Source organism: Arachis duranensis, chromosome 4 (assembly GCF_000817695.3).
Source record: "Arachis duranensis cultivar V14167 chromosome 4, aradu.V14167.gnm2.J7QH, whole genome shotgun sequence".
NCBI classification, from domain to species: Eukaryota; Viridiplantae; Streptophyta; class Magnoliopsida; order Fabales; family Fabaceae; genus Arachis; species Arachis duranensis.
This window is the reverse complement of record NC_029775.3, coordinates 17,771,040-17,789,487: the sequence shown is the minus strand read 5'-3', so window position 1 is coordinate 17,789,487 and position 18,448 is coordinate 17,771,040. Positions and strand designations below refer to the sequence as shown.

General features: G+C 31.1%; 2 protein-coding genes and 1 long non-coding RNA gene across 3 annotated transcripts; 1 reads left to right on the top strand and 2 right to left on the bottom strand.

Annotated features, from left to right (window-relative positions):
• The first annotated feature begins 4,072 nt into the window (after positions 1-4,072).
• On the top strand, positions 4,073-6,681 carry LOC107483615 (heavy metal-associated isoprenylated plant protein 35-like). Its single transcript, XM_021141475.2, has 4 exons — positions 4,073-4,202; positions 4,348-4,423; positions 4,916-5,542; positions 6,542-6,681. The coding sequence occupies exons 1-4, from the start codon at positions 4,173-4,175 to the stop codon at positions 6,679-6,681; spliced, it is 873 nt and encodes a 290-aa protein (XP_020997134.2). The 5' UTR covers positions 4,073-4,172.
• Positions 6,682-12,696: 6,015 nt separating this feature from the next.
• LOC107483616 (uncharacterized) lies at positions 12,697-14,142 on the bottom strand. Its single transcript, XM_016104232.3, has 4 exons — positions 13,795-14,142; positions 13,499-13,704; positions 13,217-13,267; positions 12,697-12,753 (listed from the first exon to the last, which is right to left on the bottom strand). Exons 1-4 carry the CDS (start codon positions 14,078-14,080, stop codon positions 12,697-12,699), a joined length of 600 nt encoding a protein of 199 aa, XP_015959718.1. The 5' UTR covers positions 14,081-14,142.
• Positions 14,143-14,339: 197 nt separating this feature from the next.
• On the bottom strand, positions 14,340-14,959 carry LOC107483648 (uncharacterized). Its single transcript, XR_001590921.3, has 3 exons — positions 14,867-14,959; positions 14,512-14,727; positions 14,340-14,432 (listed from the first exon to the last, which is right to left on the bottom strand). It is a non-coding gene; the product is annotated as an uncharacterized LOC107483648 (long non-coding RNA).
• Positions 14,960-18,448: the final 3,489 nt, after the last annotated feature.

Sequence of the window (18,448 nt, the reverse complement as noted above, 5' to 3'; positions counted from 1 at the left end):
GCAAATGGGTCTTGAACCTTGATTCATGACTCTTGAATTTGATGACTAGTTTATTCACTTCAACAACCATATTGATATAGGAGTATCATTACTATTACAAGATCATAAAAAAGCTTACCTCATCCTTATGCCATGCTTTGGAAAAGTGCATGCAGCTTTTGGACTCCGGAAATGGTGTTATTATGTATCCATATAGAATGCTGTTTCTGTGTCTCGTCCATGTCCACAGACCACGGTCTCTTCTCCAATGTAGTAAATTTCAAATTTTTTTGGGTAAAAAGAAGAAGAAATTTATCATATGAATCATGCATTGCATTATTATATCGATAGAAATATTTGACTTATTTATGATCTTAAAAAAATCATACATGTACGTACAAATAAAAGTATTTTGATATCAATAATAGGTGAATGCTATGGTGCTTAAAAGATATTACCTATTTACTAAAAAAAGTTAAAAAATAATATTTAATTTAAAAGATATAACAATAAATAATTTTTAAAACATCAAAACTTACTACAAAAAATAAGTTAGACAAAATTTAGGCATCAATTCATAGCACCATAGAATTGGTCTCAATAATATATCAATTTAGTGCAAATTATCACTACCAAAAAATAGAGTTATTTTAACACTTTATTTTTTAACACTATAATTAAATGTCAAAATTAATATGTATTTTTGACAAATATCATAAATGTCAAATTTTCTATGTTTTCTTGATGAATAATTTGACCGTAGAAAATTACTCCTCAATTTTGACACTCATTTGTTTTCAATTTACTCCACTATTTTTCTTCTTCTTTGACTCTGTTAATTTTGACATCACACTGCTCTCAGTTTAAGATTATACTACTCATTCTTTATCTTCAAAATCTCAATTTATTCTTTAGTTTCAATATCTCATCTCATTCTTTGTTAAAATTTTTTGTTGAGAATATTTTATAGTCAATAAGTGTCAAAATAAATAGTATTTTTGACAATTAATATATATCACAGAAAATATGTTCTCAAAATGTTTTAACAAATTATTTTTGACAGTCAATATTTATCAAAATAAGATTTAAATTTTTTTCACAATCACTTATATGTTAAAAATACTATTTTTGACAAAATTTTTATTAACATATTTTTATAGTTAAAATAGTGTCAAAATTTGTTTTTTTGACAAATTTTAATTTTCTTTTACACATTATAACCTTCAAAAATAATCTATATTATTGTAGTGTATATTGGTGTCACTGTCACTTTGAAGTGAAAATACATGCATGACATGATTGCTAGTTTTAATTTCTTCCGGGGAAGACCCTTTTGATGTGGCATGCAGACATTGGAGATAATGCACCAAATAAATTGTTAAAAAAAGTAAGAGAGAATAATAAAAAAATATGTTTATTTAAATTGTCTAAAATAATATAATATAAAAATTAGTTATAAATGTTAAAAAATTAAAATAATAAAAATATAATATTTTATAATAAATATTTAAATATATTAAATAATTTTAATAAAAATAATTAATTCATCTTAATATATTCTAACACTAATTAATAACACTTTAACCAAAGTTCAAATGGCTTTTGGTTATCTTAAATTGGCTAAAATAATTATAAATAAAGGGTTCAGATTATAAATGTTAATTTCTACGGTTCTACCCCTCAATTTTGATGTAATCAGTAGTCACTTCTTCCTTCCTCCTCTTAGTGGACTTTAACTTTCAGAAGCTGTGACTAGTCCTTTCTTTTCTTGGCAGTAAAATTTTGGAGAAGTGGTAAAAAGCTTTCGAAGTGTTTTTGGTTCAAACTAAAAGCTTTCATTTCAAGGGCCCCTTCTTTCTGGCTCTGCTTAAATTGTTATGTAGGGCTATATTCTTTCGTTTCACCATTGCCCACAGTTTTGGCTCTTTTGCTTTGTCTTACATTATTTATTTCTTCTCTTATTCTTATGCTTCCTAGAAAAGAGAGATAATACTAATAACAATAATATGAAAAAACAATTTCTCAATTCATATTAAATAATACACCTACTAATTTGGACAGGTGTATCATTGTATGTTGTTTACATAGATTTGATTTTGTCCTTAGAAAAGTAAAGAGCCTATTAATTATTTCAAAATTGATTGTTTGTGAGCTATTTTTTTTCCTTTTTATAGTATATTTAAAATTTCCAAAAGAGTGGTAATTAGTGGTCAAACTCAAGACCGTTAAAGCCCATAAATTGTGTGTATTCATGCAAGAAAATTTAAGGTAGTTTTGAAGGGAAACTTTGTAGGTATTAGCCTCATCCAAATCCAACTTTGCTCCATATGTAGCTAACAATAGCTTTAGGAAAACTTCCTATAAATTTCAAAATTTTAACCAAAGTAGCTATATAATCCATGGTCAATAAGATAGTAGTATCCATTAATGTAATTAATAAAGTTGCCATAGAGAATCTCATTTAGAATAATGTATAGTAGTAACAAATAGCTTCCTACGAAATAACAACTTGTTATCTTGCACATGAAACAATGGCCTTGTACACCTATAAACAAGACAAGAAAAAATGAGGGAAAATAAATTAATCACATAAGTGTTATATAGACACTGTTTGAAATGAGTGTTAACTTGCTAAAGTTTTTTTCTTTTCTACATAATAAAATATGCATTAACTGATTAACATATCAATGTAACCATATTATATTTCTTTTTCTATAATACCCCCTAAATTAACGGGTGAGAGAGATAATATATAAAAGTAATAAAATAAGAAGAAGTAATGCTATCAAAAATAAATTTGCAACATTTTTTTCAAAACTTTATGATTTTAACACATTTGTTAGAACCTAGTAAAGATCACCCTTGTTGCCAATTTGCTAGAACCTAGTATGGTTAACTCGAACGTTGAGTCGTCTAAAATGACAAAAAAAAAGAATAATCTAACTGTATGTCACTAATTAATTTGAATATGGAAGTAAAGAACGTGTTAGACTCGCGTATGGGGAGGAGGGGTGCTTCACCTCGTTGTGGGATTAGAGGAAGCAGAACTCGGACCCTGCGAGTTGTGAATTACCCAGAACAAGAAAAATGGAGGGTCCGAATTCCACGTTTCAGATTTCAAATTCTATCGGCTGCAAATCGGACCATGCGATTTGTGAAGTAAAATTTCATGACCAAAGAACTCGAATGGTCCGAGTTGTGTACTTTGAGTTTTTTTAATTTTTTTAACATAAATCGGACCCTCCGATTTCTGTACTCTGAATTTTTTTCAACTTTTAAACACAAATCGGAGGGTCCGATTTGTGTACTCCCACAATTTTAAAAAACACCAACAATTACCATGTTAAAGTATATCACTCATGTATGTATCTACTACATTTATATCATTTAATTTTTATCACCAACTCTAATTTACAAATAGCATAATTGTTGATAGCTATCATGAATGAACTCTATTTAAAAATTTATTATTGATTAATGATTATTATATATACAAAATAAAATTTAAAATATTTTTGATATTTGTTTAAATGAATTTGAATTCTTTAAATTTTGAATTTGTACTTTAGAAAATAACATGTGATCTTTTATCCTTAAATAATTTTTTTCATATTTATTTTTGGTCCTACCTATAAAATAAATGGTGAGAGATCATACTTTATTCTCTAAAATAAAATTCAAAATTTAGATAATGTAAATCTGTTTAAATAGACTAATAAACTAATTACTACACTGATCCAAGTTAATTTGTAACATAATTGATTTTGAGTTCTTTTGTGTTGAGCAATAAATGATGTGATGAAATGAATTGATTAGATAAAAATTGTTGAATTTAGATCCTTTAAATTTTAAATTTGTACTTTAGATGATAAATTGTGATCTTTTACTCTTAAATGATTTTTTTCTCATATTTATTTTTGGTCTCAATTATAAAATAAATGGTAAAAAATTACATTTTATTTTCTAAAATAAAATTCAAAATTTAGAGAATTCAAATCCGAAATTGTTAGAAAGAATGGGATAGTAAATAACTAAATACCATCCAAGTACATTCTTGTCATTTTCCATCTCTTTTTCTTTCTTTAATCCCCATCAGGGCATCACCACAGTGTCACTCTCATTCTTCTAACCTTTCCGATTTCCCTTTCTATCTCCCAAAACAACCACACTTCCACCTTTATTTCTAGCTATTAATGGATTCAAAACCTCCATTGAAGTATCAGGTTAGCTTTGTTATAAATATATTCTAACAAGCTTCATTTGGTTCCTTTTTGTATATAATAACTCTTCATTTTAATTAAAATTATCTTCATTCTGCTTCTGTCAACCACTAAAGCTCATTTTCTCTTGTTATGTGTTTCTCATCAGACATGGTTCTTGAAAGTTTCTATCCACTGTGATGGTTGCAGGAGGAAAGTTAAGAAGGTTCTACAAAGCATTGATGGTATATATATAAATATCAATATTATAATAATAATAATAATAATCTATATATACACCAACACACTACATGTGCAATGCATGAAAATTATCTTCAATGTTTCAGCTTTTTCCTTCTTTCTCATCTTTCCATTATTTCATGCATGACTTCATTCATACAGTGTTATTTTTCCTTTCACAATTACTTTTTCTTACGCACATTCTTATTTTTATTAACATTTGTTCTTGCTACACGGTGAAAATTCAGGTGCAGTCGACTTTATGTGAAGTTGATATCTGAGAACTGTTAGATGAAAATTTAATCAAATTAGTCAAATCATCTAACAGTTCTCAAATATCAACTTCACATTAAATCGATTGCACCTGAATTTCCACCTTAGTCTTAGTCTTAGTACATATATTCAAGTTATTAATTTATAAATCTTTTATTATAATAAATATATAAAATTTAAATTTTTAATATTTTATCTTGCAACTTTTGTTTTTCTATGTGCAGGTGTTTTTACAACAATAATAGACCAACAACAGCAAAAAGTAACCGTCACTGGAAGTGTAACTGTTGAAACCCTTCTCAGTAAACTTCTCAGAGCCGGTAAGCACGCCGAGATTTGGCCGGAAAATATCTCCGTCAAAGAGAACAAGAACAAGAGCAACACACACAAGTTGGAAAACGATAACCATTCTTATGCTGAAAAAACTACACAAAATTGTAACAAAGTTATGAGCAAGAGCAGCAACATAAAACCCGGTCAAAAATCACCGGAAAAGTCTCCGGCCGGCGACCGTGAATCGCCGCAGGAGCACAAGGGTAGCCAGAGTGGTGGTGGTGGTGGTTCTGCTAAGAAGAAGAAAAAGAAAGGTCAGGGTGATGTTAGCGTGGATCATGGTTCCGCGGGTGCACCTGCACCTGCGGACGCTGGATTTGGGTTCCAGAATCAAGGGCTGGATTTTGGACGGGAAATGGGGAAAATGTACAATAGATTGTACCCCATGGGTGGTCCTTCATACTATGTTCCTCCTTATAATATCATGTGTTCAGGACTAGATCAAGAATATGGTTGTCAAATTCAATCAAGACCGTTGGTTTCCTTTGAGATTTTCAGCGATGAAAATGTGAATGGATGTTCAATTATGTGAAGGGATTGAAAGAAAAAGAAGAGTGTGTTGCATTATTAAGGTTTTATTTGGTTTTTTGTCCCCTTTTTTTTTTGTTATGGTCCTACATGGTTATGTAATGATAATAATTTTTTAAATCATGCAACTTTAAAGCTGAAATGTCTACCTTTCAATGTTCTAAAAACCGAACCAGTTAGTCGAATCAGTTCAATTAAGAATCAATATGAAAAATGGTTCGGTTCTCTTTTTAAAACTATCATTCTTTAAATCGTTGAGAAACTGTTAAACTGGCCGGTATCAAGAACTGACAGTTCTTATAAAACGACACCATTTTCATTGTTTATTTTTTTTGAAAAAAAATCCCACCTCCTACGCGAGTCCCTCGCCAGGTTACCCTCTCCCCCCTCCAAACACCCATCTTTTGATACACACACTCTTTACAAGCAAGCCCTAAAGAATCCTAAACCTAGCTTCGTCAACAGAACCGCCACTGTCGTCCGTGGTTGTCGGCGTTCCCGTGGCCTCCTTCCTCTGACCTAAACCCATACGGCCAGACTTTTTCTTCTAGCTCGGCACGTCATCTATTTTCCTAATGACTTTTAAACAAAAAAAAAGAAATAAGTTAAAGTATGATAGATTGAATGACATTGTTTATGTTACTTATAATTTACATCTTAAATTCAGGTAATATATGTTTCGTGCAATATCATATTATTTCATATGTAATTTTTATGATAACAAATGTGTAAATTATTAATTTTTCATATATTGTATTAGATTTTTTAGGAAGAAAAAAGAAAAAAGAAAGCAAAAGATACAATATGATCCAATTGATTATAAAAGTATCAATTTAGTTGACTTTTGGGTGACGGAAGAGGTTGGAGAGAAAGAGCCTGATTTTTCTAATAATGTGGATGACTTATTGCGTGATTATTATAGTTTTTTTTTATGATTTATTAGAATATTGTTAGTTTTTAATATAATGATAACATGTGTATTTTATTAGGTAATATTGATGTTGATTTATACGACAGTGATATTAGTGGTCTTTATGCTGCATCTTTGATTCATCTACTCAAGAGGGTGGAAATGAAGGTGAAGATGGTCCCACAAAGCAAATCTGCAACAAGTTCTTGTGGATTTTGACGATTGATAAATCTTCATATATAATATTTAGATATTTCTTTTCACTATTTAACGTTTGAGATTGTATTTAAAATTGTATGGATTTGATTGACGATATTTCATGTAATGTTTTAAATTTAAAAGATATTTTAAAATTTATATTAGACTATAATTATATTTTTTATGTTTATTTATAATTTATTTATTATTTTATTCTATAACATTTTTTCTAATTAAATCACGGTTAGACTAATAAACTAATAAACCTATAACTAAAACAGTTCAATGATCGGTCCAATTTTCTGATCCTTGCTACTTTTAGCTTTGTTTTTGGTTTTGGGATCAAATTGTAAATCATGTTCTAGTGTGGCAACTTTGATATCCATATGAATTATGTATCAGATTTAATTAAAAGAGATTGAACCTTTCTCTTTTTTAATTTTTGTGTTTTTGACGGTGAAACAAGAAAAGTAAATATCATCATCATTTGATAATTGAGTTAGAACTTAGAAGACATTTTATGAGGAAAGCTTTTTCGCAAGGTTGAATGAAGCATGCTATGGATTATTAATAATTGATAAATTAAGGGTTGGCAATTTGTTTTTTATTTTTTATTTTTGTCATTAAATCATAAGTGGTATTTTTTTAAAGAGATTTCGCTACATGACCTAATAAATAGGAGAGATGATGTGGGACATCAAATGTTAGATGGTTAAAATTTGGAAACTGATTCCCAATCCGTGTGTATGAACATTGAACATTTTTCTGAGGGAGGAATGCATATGTTTATGCACTATTTAGAAAATAAATTAAATTAGTTGAACAAGTTTTGGAAGCTCCATTTTTCTCTAACTACTAGGAGATATATACTGCGGTGGCTTCTGTCTCTACCAAGATTCATGCCGCATTTAGTTGCATGTTTGTGGGGAAAATGCATATAATATAAAATTATTTCTCTTATATTAGTAACAATTGTTACATGTCATGTCCGAAAACTGACACAGATACGAAACACTAATACGATATAAAATATACAGATACACAAATTTAAATTTTTTATAAAATACAAGGACATATATAATATAAAATATTTTTTAGATAAATTATAATAATATTTTAATATTTTATTGATTATTTTTAATATATTTTAATTATATAAATTATTTAAAATATTTTTTTGTTTAATAAATAAAAATATATCACTATAAAAAATTATTAGAATAGTGATTGATTTTGGTAGTTGTTAATATATTAATCGCTAAATTTGAAAATAGCAATTAACTTTGGTTGCTAACCGTTTGCGGTTAATTTTCAGCCAAAGCCACCAAACCAGTAACAAAACGTGAAGGTTACAGAAGATTTAGAAAAAAAGAGATTTGAATCTACGGCTTTTTTTTACTTTATTTGATTAAGCCTTAAAACCAAACTCAAAAGCAATTTCTGTTTGAATAACGCAGCGGAGTATTCATGAAACAATTTGGTTTTGTCTTATAAAAATCAGAAAACAGAACAGAAGTAGAGAAGAAAAAGTTGACACAGTTATGTATCCTGCTTTAGTTGTCTTGTACAATGCAACTTACATTCAGTCTCCACCACAACATTGGTAAATTTTTTATTATAGTCAAAGTATTACATACATCAATTCCCTAGGACTCAACTTGATCCTATCTGGACACACAAGTTTCAATCTAAACTTGACTTGGTTATGCTCATACCTAAACTCAATGTACTAAGTGCTTATCCAACTTAGCAAGGGGCACCTCTCTGGTACAGGATACAACATAGAAAATACAACCAAAAGAAATCTGAAATCACTCTTAACTTCTTTCTCAAGTGTATCTCTCAACCTTTTTCACTCTATGGCTTTTTCTCAATGCCTCTCTTTCTTACTTTTTACCTCTAAAAAAAATACAGAAAGATATACATTGAAATTGAAACACAAAACTATAAATCATGAATGAGATGATGATAACAGCATTAACACTATGAACTAAACCCAACAAAAGAACTCAAGACTTTGTTCTTCATCTTGACAGAGTGCTCTTTTTAGTGTGGGTGCAATAATGCTTCCAAAACTTCAAACTCAGTAGTGAGCTTTTACAGACAGCTCTCAATTCAGGTTCTTTCTCCTTGACTCCAATGAGATTCAACTTTCTTTTTGTACCTTAGTCAGAGCTACAGTTAAAATTTCTCTAGAGTCAACTTCTTGAATTTTGAACTTTCAAAAATCATCCCTTATCTTTTTTTTCAGTTAATCCTCAAAATTAAGGATTTTAAATCTAGTTGTTTGTTTGGCCGAGAAGTGTAGAGTAGCATAAATTAGTTTGTTCAATGATAATCTCAAATCCACACCCTTAAGAGTGTGTTTTGACCCCAGGTAACAATTTGAGCCTTTGATTTACGGCAGCGAAAATCAACCACCATTTTCTTCATTTTTTTCAAAATGGGCGTTGCAAAGAGTAGGAGAAGACATGATTTTGATTTGTTTGATTAGACTCTTACTTTTTTTATTAACCTTTCTCTTACTTTCCTCTCTTGTGTATGAACTTGAGGATGAAGCTCTCTTTCTCTCTCGTGTTTGATCGAATTGAAACAATGCTGAGACTTAACTTTGGGGTTACCTTTCTTCTTGGGATGTATTTGGGCTTGATTGGTGGATCACTTTCTATTCAGTCCACTTAATTTTTTTGTTTCTTTCCTATGGGTTTTGTTTGTGGATCAACTAATCTTCAGCAGCCTTTATTTCTTTGTTTCAATTTGTTTTGAGATGCTATCCCATCATATGGGCCTGCATCACTTAAATAAAACATTCAAACTCAATTGGGTATTCAATCCAATAAATCAATGCTTGTCATCATTATTAAATTAATTATATTCTTAACTTAACAAAATGATATCGATCTCTAACAAAATTGGTTGCTAAATGGCAACCTATTTTTCAGTTGTTGAGAAAAGTAGTTGCTAAACGACAAAATATTTTTCAATCACTAAAGCAGTTGTTAATCAAATTGGTCACTAAATGGCGATCAACACTTCAGTCGCTAAATCGGTCATCAAATCACTTCTTAGTATCTAATTTCAAAATCTCAAAATTGGTTTCTAAATAAGTTGTAATTATTGCTTTCCTAATTATAAATTTTAACTAAATTTCGCGTAGATTATTATTAAAACTTTATTTTCAAATATAATTCTAATTTAACAAAGGTGATTGCTACGGTACGATGATAAATTAATACGTACCGATACGTTTAAAATATGGACAAATAACAATAAGCCATGTGGAATTTATTTTCCACGTCAGCATTTAATTTTTTCTTTTTTAAATATATAGTATATCACCACTTTTACTAAAACATCCTTTTAATTAAATAAAAATAAAAAATATTTATTTATTTAATTTTATAAAAAGACTTAAACATCCTTTCTTTATTTGATGAGACAAAAATATCCTTTTAAATTAATCAAATTTTAAAATAAAAAAATTAAACAAAACAAAAATATATCTAAAAAAAATTGTTTTTGAAATCTAGGTTTCAGAAATCCTTTTCATCTTGTCAAGTTCTTCTAATAAAAAATTGTTTCTGAGTTTCAAAAATCTTCTTCATCTTCTCAAGTTCTTCCCTCCCCTTCGTATATCTCTCTCTCTCTCCCCCTGGAGCTCGGTCTCTCTCATCTCTCTCACCGTGGCGTCGCCGTTGCTCTCTGTCTCATCATCGTCTTGCACATAGTCGCGCGCGCCTTCGTTGCGCTCTTCGTCGCCGGCGGCAGAAGCAGCAGGTTCAGGGGCTCGTCATCTTCTTGCTTCGAGTGTCGCCGTCAGCCTCCTTCTCTTGTTTGTTTTGTGGACCCTTGTTGCAGCAATTCCCTGCCAGGACAGGGGTCTAAACATTCACTTTTCAGTCTCACGGCAATTTTCTTGGAGCGTGCCGGTTAACACCCTTTATGAACGGATCATGGAGGAGTCAAAGAAGCGAGATCGCCGGAACTCAAATGGATTGTTGAAGGAGATATATCGAGTTGAGCTATGTACCCGTCACTTGACAGACTTGGTGGATTCACCTCAATTTCCCTTGACAGAGGATCAGGAAATGGAAATTGAACAGGACATGAAGGAGCTCACTCAAGTTTGTGAAGCTTTTAGAGTTGGACTGGATCCACTGGAGCGCCAAGTGAGGGAGGCATTCCGGAAGATTATGACGTGCCGAACTGAGGGTCTTGATTACCTTGGCTCATCCAGCTATGCAGATCAATGAAAATGTTGGATTGTTGAGCTTACCAGATGTACAAATTTGCGGAACATGTATATTTTTACATCTTACCAGCTTTTTGGGGAGGAGGAAGAATGAGTAGACGAGCTTAGTTGATAAATCATTTAGCTTCCTTGTTTTACATTGTATTTATATATCTGTACTTTGTATAAGAAAACATAATCACTTCATAAATATTTTATGGTTCGGTGGCTTAAAATATATATTTATACATAGCAAGTATTTTCTCACACTTATGTGAGTAAATTTCTAATGCCGAAGGTTCTGTCTGAATGATTTCCTGTTGCTAAGGTTTGGGTTGAAGTTATTAAATAGAGTTTAAAATTTTTATTTGAATGCCTGTATTATGTAAGTTGCATGTTATGTTTCTATTCTCAATGAACTGAATGTGTTGCTTATTCATAAGAAGAATGTATGATGCCTTAAAGAAACATCAGCTCGTGTTTATGAAAATGGAGACAGCCGATAGATTAAATAGAATTTATTCTCTGTTCCAGTGAGGCATGACACATGTGCATTGTGCAATGTGTTCAGATTTAATAATTTGTTTTCAGAAGAAAATTTCTTTCAACAAAATGTTATTATCATTTGTCCAAACACCTGAAACGTATAACAAACTGACAATCTATTATTTGAGTTTAATTTTGATGTATTAGTACATTTACACATTCATCCAATCATGTCTGTTTTATTGGATGGACATTTAAGCTAATTAGATGCACAGTGCATTAAAATTTAAATTCTTATTATTTAAATAAATTGCTTGTGTTCATGATTTGTTATAATCTTGTCTAGACTCATGAACATTTTTTGTTACTATGTATATTTCTATATTAAGTTTGTCTCACTATTACAACTATGCCAGAAATACTAGATTTCTAGCATTGTCTAATAATGGAGACAACTTCATTTGGCTCATTGGAAAGCTCAGTACACAAAGCAACAAACATTAGCCGCTTCAGATATACATGTATAAAGAAGAGACAACAGAACCAAACCATAGACAAGATCATAACAACTGCCACCAGAACAGTTAACAAAAATAACACTGCTTAACAAGGAAGGGTTAATAAACTTTGTGTGTACAACATTATCTCTAGTTTTCTAAGCTTGCAGCAGATCTAACAATATTATATATACTTGTCAGATATGATACAATGCACATTGTTTTTGTTCTTTGTAATTGTACATGCCTGAGTTAATTTACATTATTCTGCCCTTGCATAAATGCAAAAGCTCAGGTCCTTTAGCAGAGTACAGGGAACACTAGTTAGCAAAAAAGGCTATATTCCCCTTCCATGCAAGGCCTGTTGCTCCACACATGCCACAAGATTCCCCATGTAAGCAAAATGCGGGCACATTTTTTGGAGGATTATGATTCAGACTGCGAGAATCAAGCCGGATGCCATGGAGTTTTGACATTTGACGGACTTGAATTCAACATCTCTTGGCTGTTTCAATTACACTGCTCCGAAAGCCTTCTTCGGTCGACCTATCTGTTTTGCTAAACTGACAAAATGGCCGGAATTATGGAAATTCAGTTGTTTACTATCTGAACAGCTCTGGGAAAGACCACATTATGAACTTGGCAAAAATGTCGGACTCCAAGAACTCAATATGTGCAGTGCGTCCAATAAGTGTGTTTAAGTTTCTGCCATAGCAAGCCGTGTTGAAGTTGACATCACATCGAATTACCACACGATCATCAGAGTCACTTTGGATTTGGCCCAACAAATTATTTAGCATCTCATGGAAGATTTTCCCTCTTTTAGGAAGCCGCTGAACTCGGTTCAATTCTGGCAGAATGATACGGAACATAACCATCCTGAAATGCAATGAACATGGGAATTATATATCATTTGAAATAGTAAAAGAAAAGAGTAGGTAGATGTAATACTAGACACTAAACATTAACGATATGCAGAGTAGAAATCTTAATTTTGAAAGTTAAACTCTCAAACAAATCCTATCATTTCCATGGGACATGAATCAAGAAAAACACCCAAAAAAAAAGCATGCTCATGCAGAAGAGCGGATGGAGCGGCAAAATAGTCATGTTATCAATCCCAAACAATTTAAGTTTTCCATCAAGTACATCTCTATTTATCCATTTTTCTATGACAATAAGTTACACAAACTTACAATCTTAAACCATATCTTTACTCTTCAGGAATAGCCCAGTATGTAAATTGTTAATACAAGGTAATTCAAACTAATGTTAGGAAAGTTAAGATCTGTCAACATACAATCTATGATAATTCTGATCATAAGCTTATAAGGGAGGTTACCTGAGGAGAGGAGAAAAGAATTACATTCTGGAAGTTTTCCAGTGTCTTCTCCTGTAGACAAGAATGACAGTATTTTACATTTGCAGCCAAAGGTAAAACATAGAACTTACTTTCCTATGTTCCCTTCATTAAAATACATCAATGACATTCAACAAAAACATATAGCAAACACCGTGTTATCGTTACTTCTAAATGCTAAGACTGCGGGAAAGGTGATCTGGATAGAGGGATAGGTGTAGGAGTAGGACAACATACAAGAAGAGTAAATTTGGCACCTAATACCTTGGAAAGATTGTATATGAAAGTATTCTCAAGATCAGGGTCATCTGTAAAAGTTAGTTGATGAATGCATTGTGTACCCTTCAGCTTCTTCAATAGCCATAGTCCTGAATTGAATAAAGAGTTTGAACTATACATATAACCCAAGTGTGGACCAGATATGGAGACATATGTATGTAAGTACATCAGATATGGCTCCATGATGCTTTCTGTTTTTTTGGGGGTGGGGAGAAAGAAAGAAGTCAGTTTCACCACTTTAAATTTCATTAGTAGTATCTTTTAAAATTGACAATAAATACCAGCGAGGGCAGTTCGGATAATGAGGTTTCCAATAGAATGACCAACAAAGCTAAGCTTGATATCAGTTAAGATGGCATTTCTTGAAACTTTATCCATCTTCTTTTTAAGGAAGGTGATCACTTCATGAGCAAGCCTTGACCCCATTTCTCTAAAGTCTCCAAATGTTTTGTCTTCATTTGCCTCTGACATGAGAAAATGTATTTTGGGATCTATTAAAAGCCACTGGTTCCGAACAAGCCGTAAATCCAAATGATTTCTCTGTAATATTTGAGTAACAAAGTGCATGCTTAGTCACAATGATGGAACAAGATGGAAAACAATAAACTGCTGAGTAAACACCTATGTATTAAAGCAAGAATCCCAATAACTTCTGTACGAAATTTATGTCAAAATCATCAGAAATAAACCAAAATTATGCAAAAATAAAAGAAAAATCAACGAACTAACAAAAGTAATACATATACAAAGAAGTATAAGGCCCTCTATAATTGCATGAGTCGGAGAAAATGCCATTCGAAGCAGCATTAGTAGGCCAGTAGCGGCCAATGCTCTGTCTATTAACCCAAGCCTCGCATTTTCCCATTCTGGTGAAGTCAATTGCAACCGGATTACTTCCAGATGGAGCAGCAAAATTCGTCTAATCCAACATGTGCAATATTAGTTAGTAGCAAGTATAGAGGTAGAAAACTAAGCAGTGTGAAGAAACAAAATGTTACCTTGTACCAAATGAATGGTTGGTTCTTAGGCAAGGTAGATTACGAGTTCCACTGTCCGAAACTTCCACTAGATAGACCTAAATCTTCACCTTTGAGGCCAACCTAATAAGTCCACTTCTGAGAAGAGAGATCAAAAGTGTTGCCATTCTTCAAACCTTTCAATATAACTGGACCAGTGATTCCGGCTCCCCATATGTCAAAAAAAGATCCGTAGTTCTGATGTGTAAAAGGTTCAAATTAGCTGATCAAGCCTCATGATTTATGGTGAAGCCTAAAATCATAACACTTAATTGCATGCTATAGACTAAATCATAATTTGCCAGCTGTAAATGTTATATTATCATATAAAATGAACCTGAAGTCCGACAGTCAAACTAAGAAGATCAATTGTGTTCTTCCCAGCCACAAGAGTGATGGGGATGTCCACATTGAGTGCCCGCTTGTTACTGCAGCGCATTTATCTCTTGTTACTGCAGCACATTTATCTCTTGTTTTTAAAATATCATTGTTTCAACTTCTCCGTATCATAGTAGTAATTTATTCTCTAACCTCAGAATTAAAGCAAACACTATGGCTTCAATTAAACAAGCAAGAATTGACAAAATTAACAACAGGAATATATTTTTGTAAAATTTGTTCAAGAAAAGACTTCCCAAATAATCAAAATCTGCATTTTAATTAGCTACAGATTACGTATACTATGACAAATGCTACTGGCATGCTTGTTATGAGCTGTATGTGAGTGAATAGACCAGTTGATACAGTGAAAGTGTGAATCGAAGCAAATTTCTACTTTGTAACAAAATCAGGTAGTATCCAACCTAAAAGTCAAATCACTGACAATTGTTGCACTAATAACAAACTAGGAAGACCTAAATATAACTGGACAATTCAAAGAAGGAATGAACAACTGATCTATTATAAAAAATTATCAATTAAGTTACCTAGCTTGTTTTGGGGAATGAACTGGCGTCTCTGTCCCCACTTTACCCAAACCTAGAACTTCAATTTATTTTACATTAACAAAGTGGTTGATTAACAACTAAATAAACAATGATATTGATGGAATCATCAAATGACAGTGTGATCTAGCGAAGTGGGTGAGCCAGAATATAAGGATTCTTTGTGGCGATGAAAAGGGAAGAAAACATCAGCGTCACGGTTTCAAGTTTCAACTAACTTGGAACAATAAAATCCTACCTTTGTTAGAACTCACCAAATCATGAAGCAGCTTCTGATTGCGCGAAGGAGGCTGACGGCGACACTCGAAGCAAGAAGACGACGAGCCCCTGAACCTGCTGCTTCTGCCACCGGCGACGAAGAGCGCAACGAAGACGCGCACGACTATGTGCAAGACGATGACGAGACAGAGAGCAACGGCGACGCCACGGTGAGAGAGATGAGAGAGACCGAGCTCCAGGGAGAGAGAGAGAGATACGAAGGGGAGGGAAGAACTTGAGAAGATGAAGAAGATTTTTGAAACTCAGAAACAATTTTTTATTAGAAGAACTTGACAAGATGAAAAGGATTTCTGAAACCTAGATTTCAAAAATAATTTTTTTAAGATATATTTTTGTTTTGTTTAATTTTTTAATTTTAAAATTTGATTAATTTAAAAAGATATTTTTGTCTCATCAAATAAAGAAAGGATGTTTAAGTCTTTTTATAAAATTAAATAAATAAATATTTTTTATTTTTATTTAATTAAAAGGGTGTTTTAGTAAAAGTGGTGATATATTATATATTTAAAAAAAATTAAATACTGACGTGGAAAATAAATTCCACATGATTTATTGTTATTTGTCTATATCTTAAACGTATCGGTACGTATTAATTTATTATCGTACTGTAGCAATCACCTTTAACAAAACATATAAATAATCAAAGATAGAAAATTATTTATTAGGGTCGAATGCAAACAATTATTTCTAAAATCTTTAAGAAATACTAGTGGCTAGTATATATAATATTTCTAAGCTTATTTTAAAAATACATGTTAAAATTAAAACTAGATACACTGACACGTAATAATATTTAGATGTGTCTAAATGTGTCCGAAAAATCTTTAATTTTTTAATTAAAACATAACTGGATATAGAAGACACGCATATCGAATAAGTATCGTATCTAAATTGTATTTGATACATGAATATAACAACTCATGAAAATGTCCATACTTCATAGATTGTTACAAAATTTCAAAGACGCTCTTGGATATAAATATGGAAGGAATATTAGGGGACTAATATTTTAGTGAAAAAATAGAAAACTGATTAATATTTGCTCAAATACAAAGTAGATATATAAAAAATAGTAGTCACTTATTTTTTTTAATATGATTTTATTTTTATTTTTATTTTTATTTTATTTTATTTTTTTTATTTAAATTCCAAAATATTAGAGGTTTATTGAAGTCTAAGTAATTATGCTTCAGATAGGTTGGATCAATTTGTATCAAAATTGAGTGGGTTTAATTTAATTTAACTCAATCCTTCGTAAGGATCAAAATTATTCAGTACTTATAATGGTTTATATACTCCCAAATATATGGGACTCTTAGTAACACATAAAATAGTAACAAATCACTAGTACGTAATAAAATGTCACTTTTGTATCAGTGTAGGTAATTGTAAGTTTGTAACGTTAAAAAAAACACGTAGGTAATTAAAGATAAACTTAATTATAGGAGAAAATAGTATAAATAGTAATATTAGTACTGGTTATCGATCGTATTTCATTATATATATCCGATATCTAAATTTCTCTTTCTCTAATATTCTCCTAGACAAAATTATTCTTCTTATTTACTTAGAGAGAAACTCACGTGAATATAATTAGAATAATTTTTATGTGAAAATACAAGTTTAACAATTGACGCATGTTGTGCCACTTAGATTTTGGTACTCTGCTAAAGTTTTTAAAAAAGTTTTTTTTTCATTTAATAAGGTAGTTTTTTAAGTCAATAAATAACTAATCAGAGAGTGTTTCGTTTAAAGATAGTGGCAGATGCAAGTGATGGTAGGCGTGAGAAGAAAATAAGAGAAGAAATAAAAGATGAAAATATTATCACTTCGATGAGGACGTTATAGCCGAAAGCTTACAAATATCCTCTCGGAGTCTTATAGTTAGAATGTTAGTCTATAGGAAGTTTAGCGTTGGTATATTGAAAGTAATACGAGAAGGACTCTGGTCCCAACCAGAAGGTTTTAAAGTAAGGATAATACTATGATGCTGAAGGAAAAAATTTTCAGCAGATGCTAAAATTAGGTAGCGTTGTAGAGAAGTTTATGAGTGTATTTATTGTCTTCAAGGTCTCAACAAATTTTGTAATGTATCCAGAAATTGATAGAAAAGGACAGTTAATTAGATGTTATTTGATTTTGTTAATGATGATGATTAAGTTGTTGGATTTTTTTTGGAGTCCAATAAATATTTGGCAAGTAATATATTGCGGGTCTAAAAAAGATTGGGTGTTGTGATAAAAATTGTACAACCCAATAAAATGAATAATGATAATAATAGCACAGTAATTATAAATAATTTATTGGTATCCAAAAAAAAAAATCAAGTCCCAAATGAAGTGTAGGAGGTGTTGTGTTGGTGGTGGTGACATATACGTTTCTATGCTTACTGTTATTATTGGGTTTGTTATTATTGGGTTTGATCAGAAATCATCCACGACTATTTCAAAATGTAAGAGCCCACCACCCTACAAATAACAATAATAATGCATTTTCGTTATTTATACGATATTTAGAGTTAATTGTATGTTATACAGGTTACATATTTTAGGTTATGTATGTAGCTTTTAAATTTTAAAAAATATGCGAAATTATTTTTTTATTTTATTTTAAATGTGAAAATAGCTAGATCTTTTAATTAATTTTTTAAAATGTTTATTTTAATTAAAATAAGTGTGTAAATTATGCATAAATTT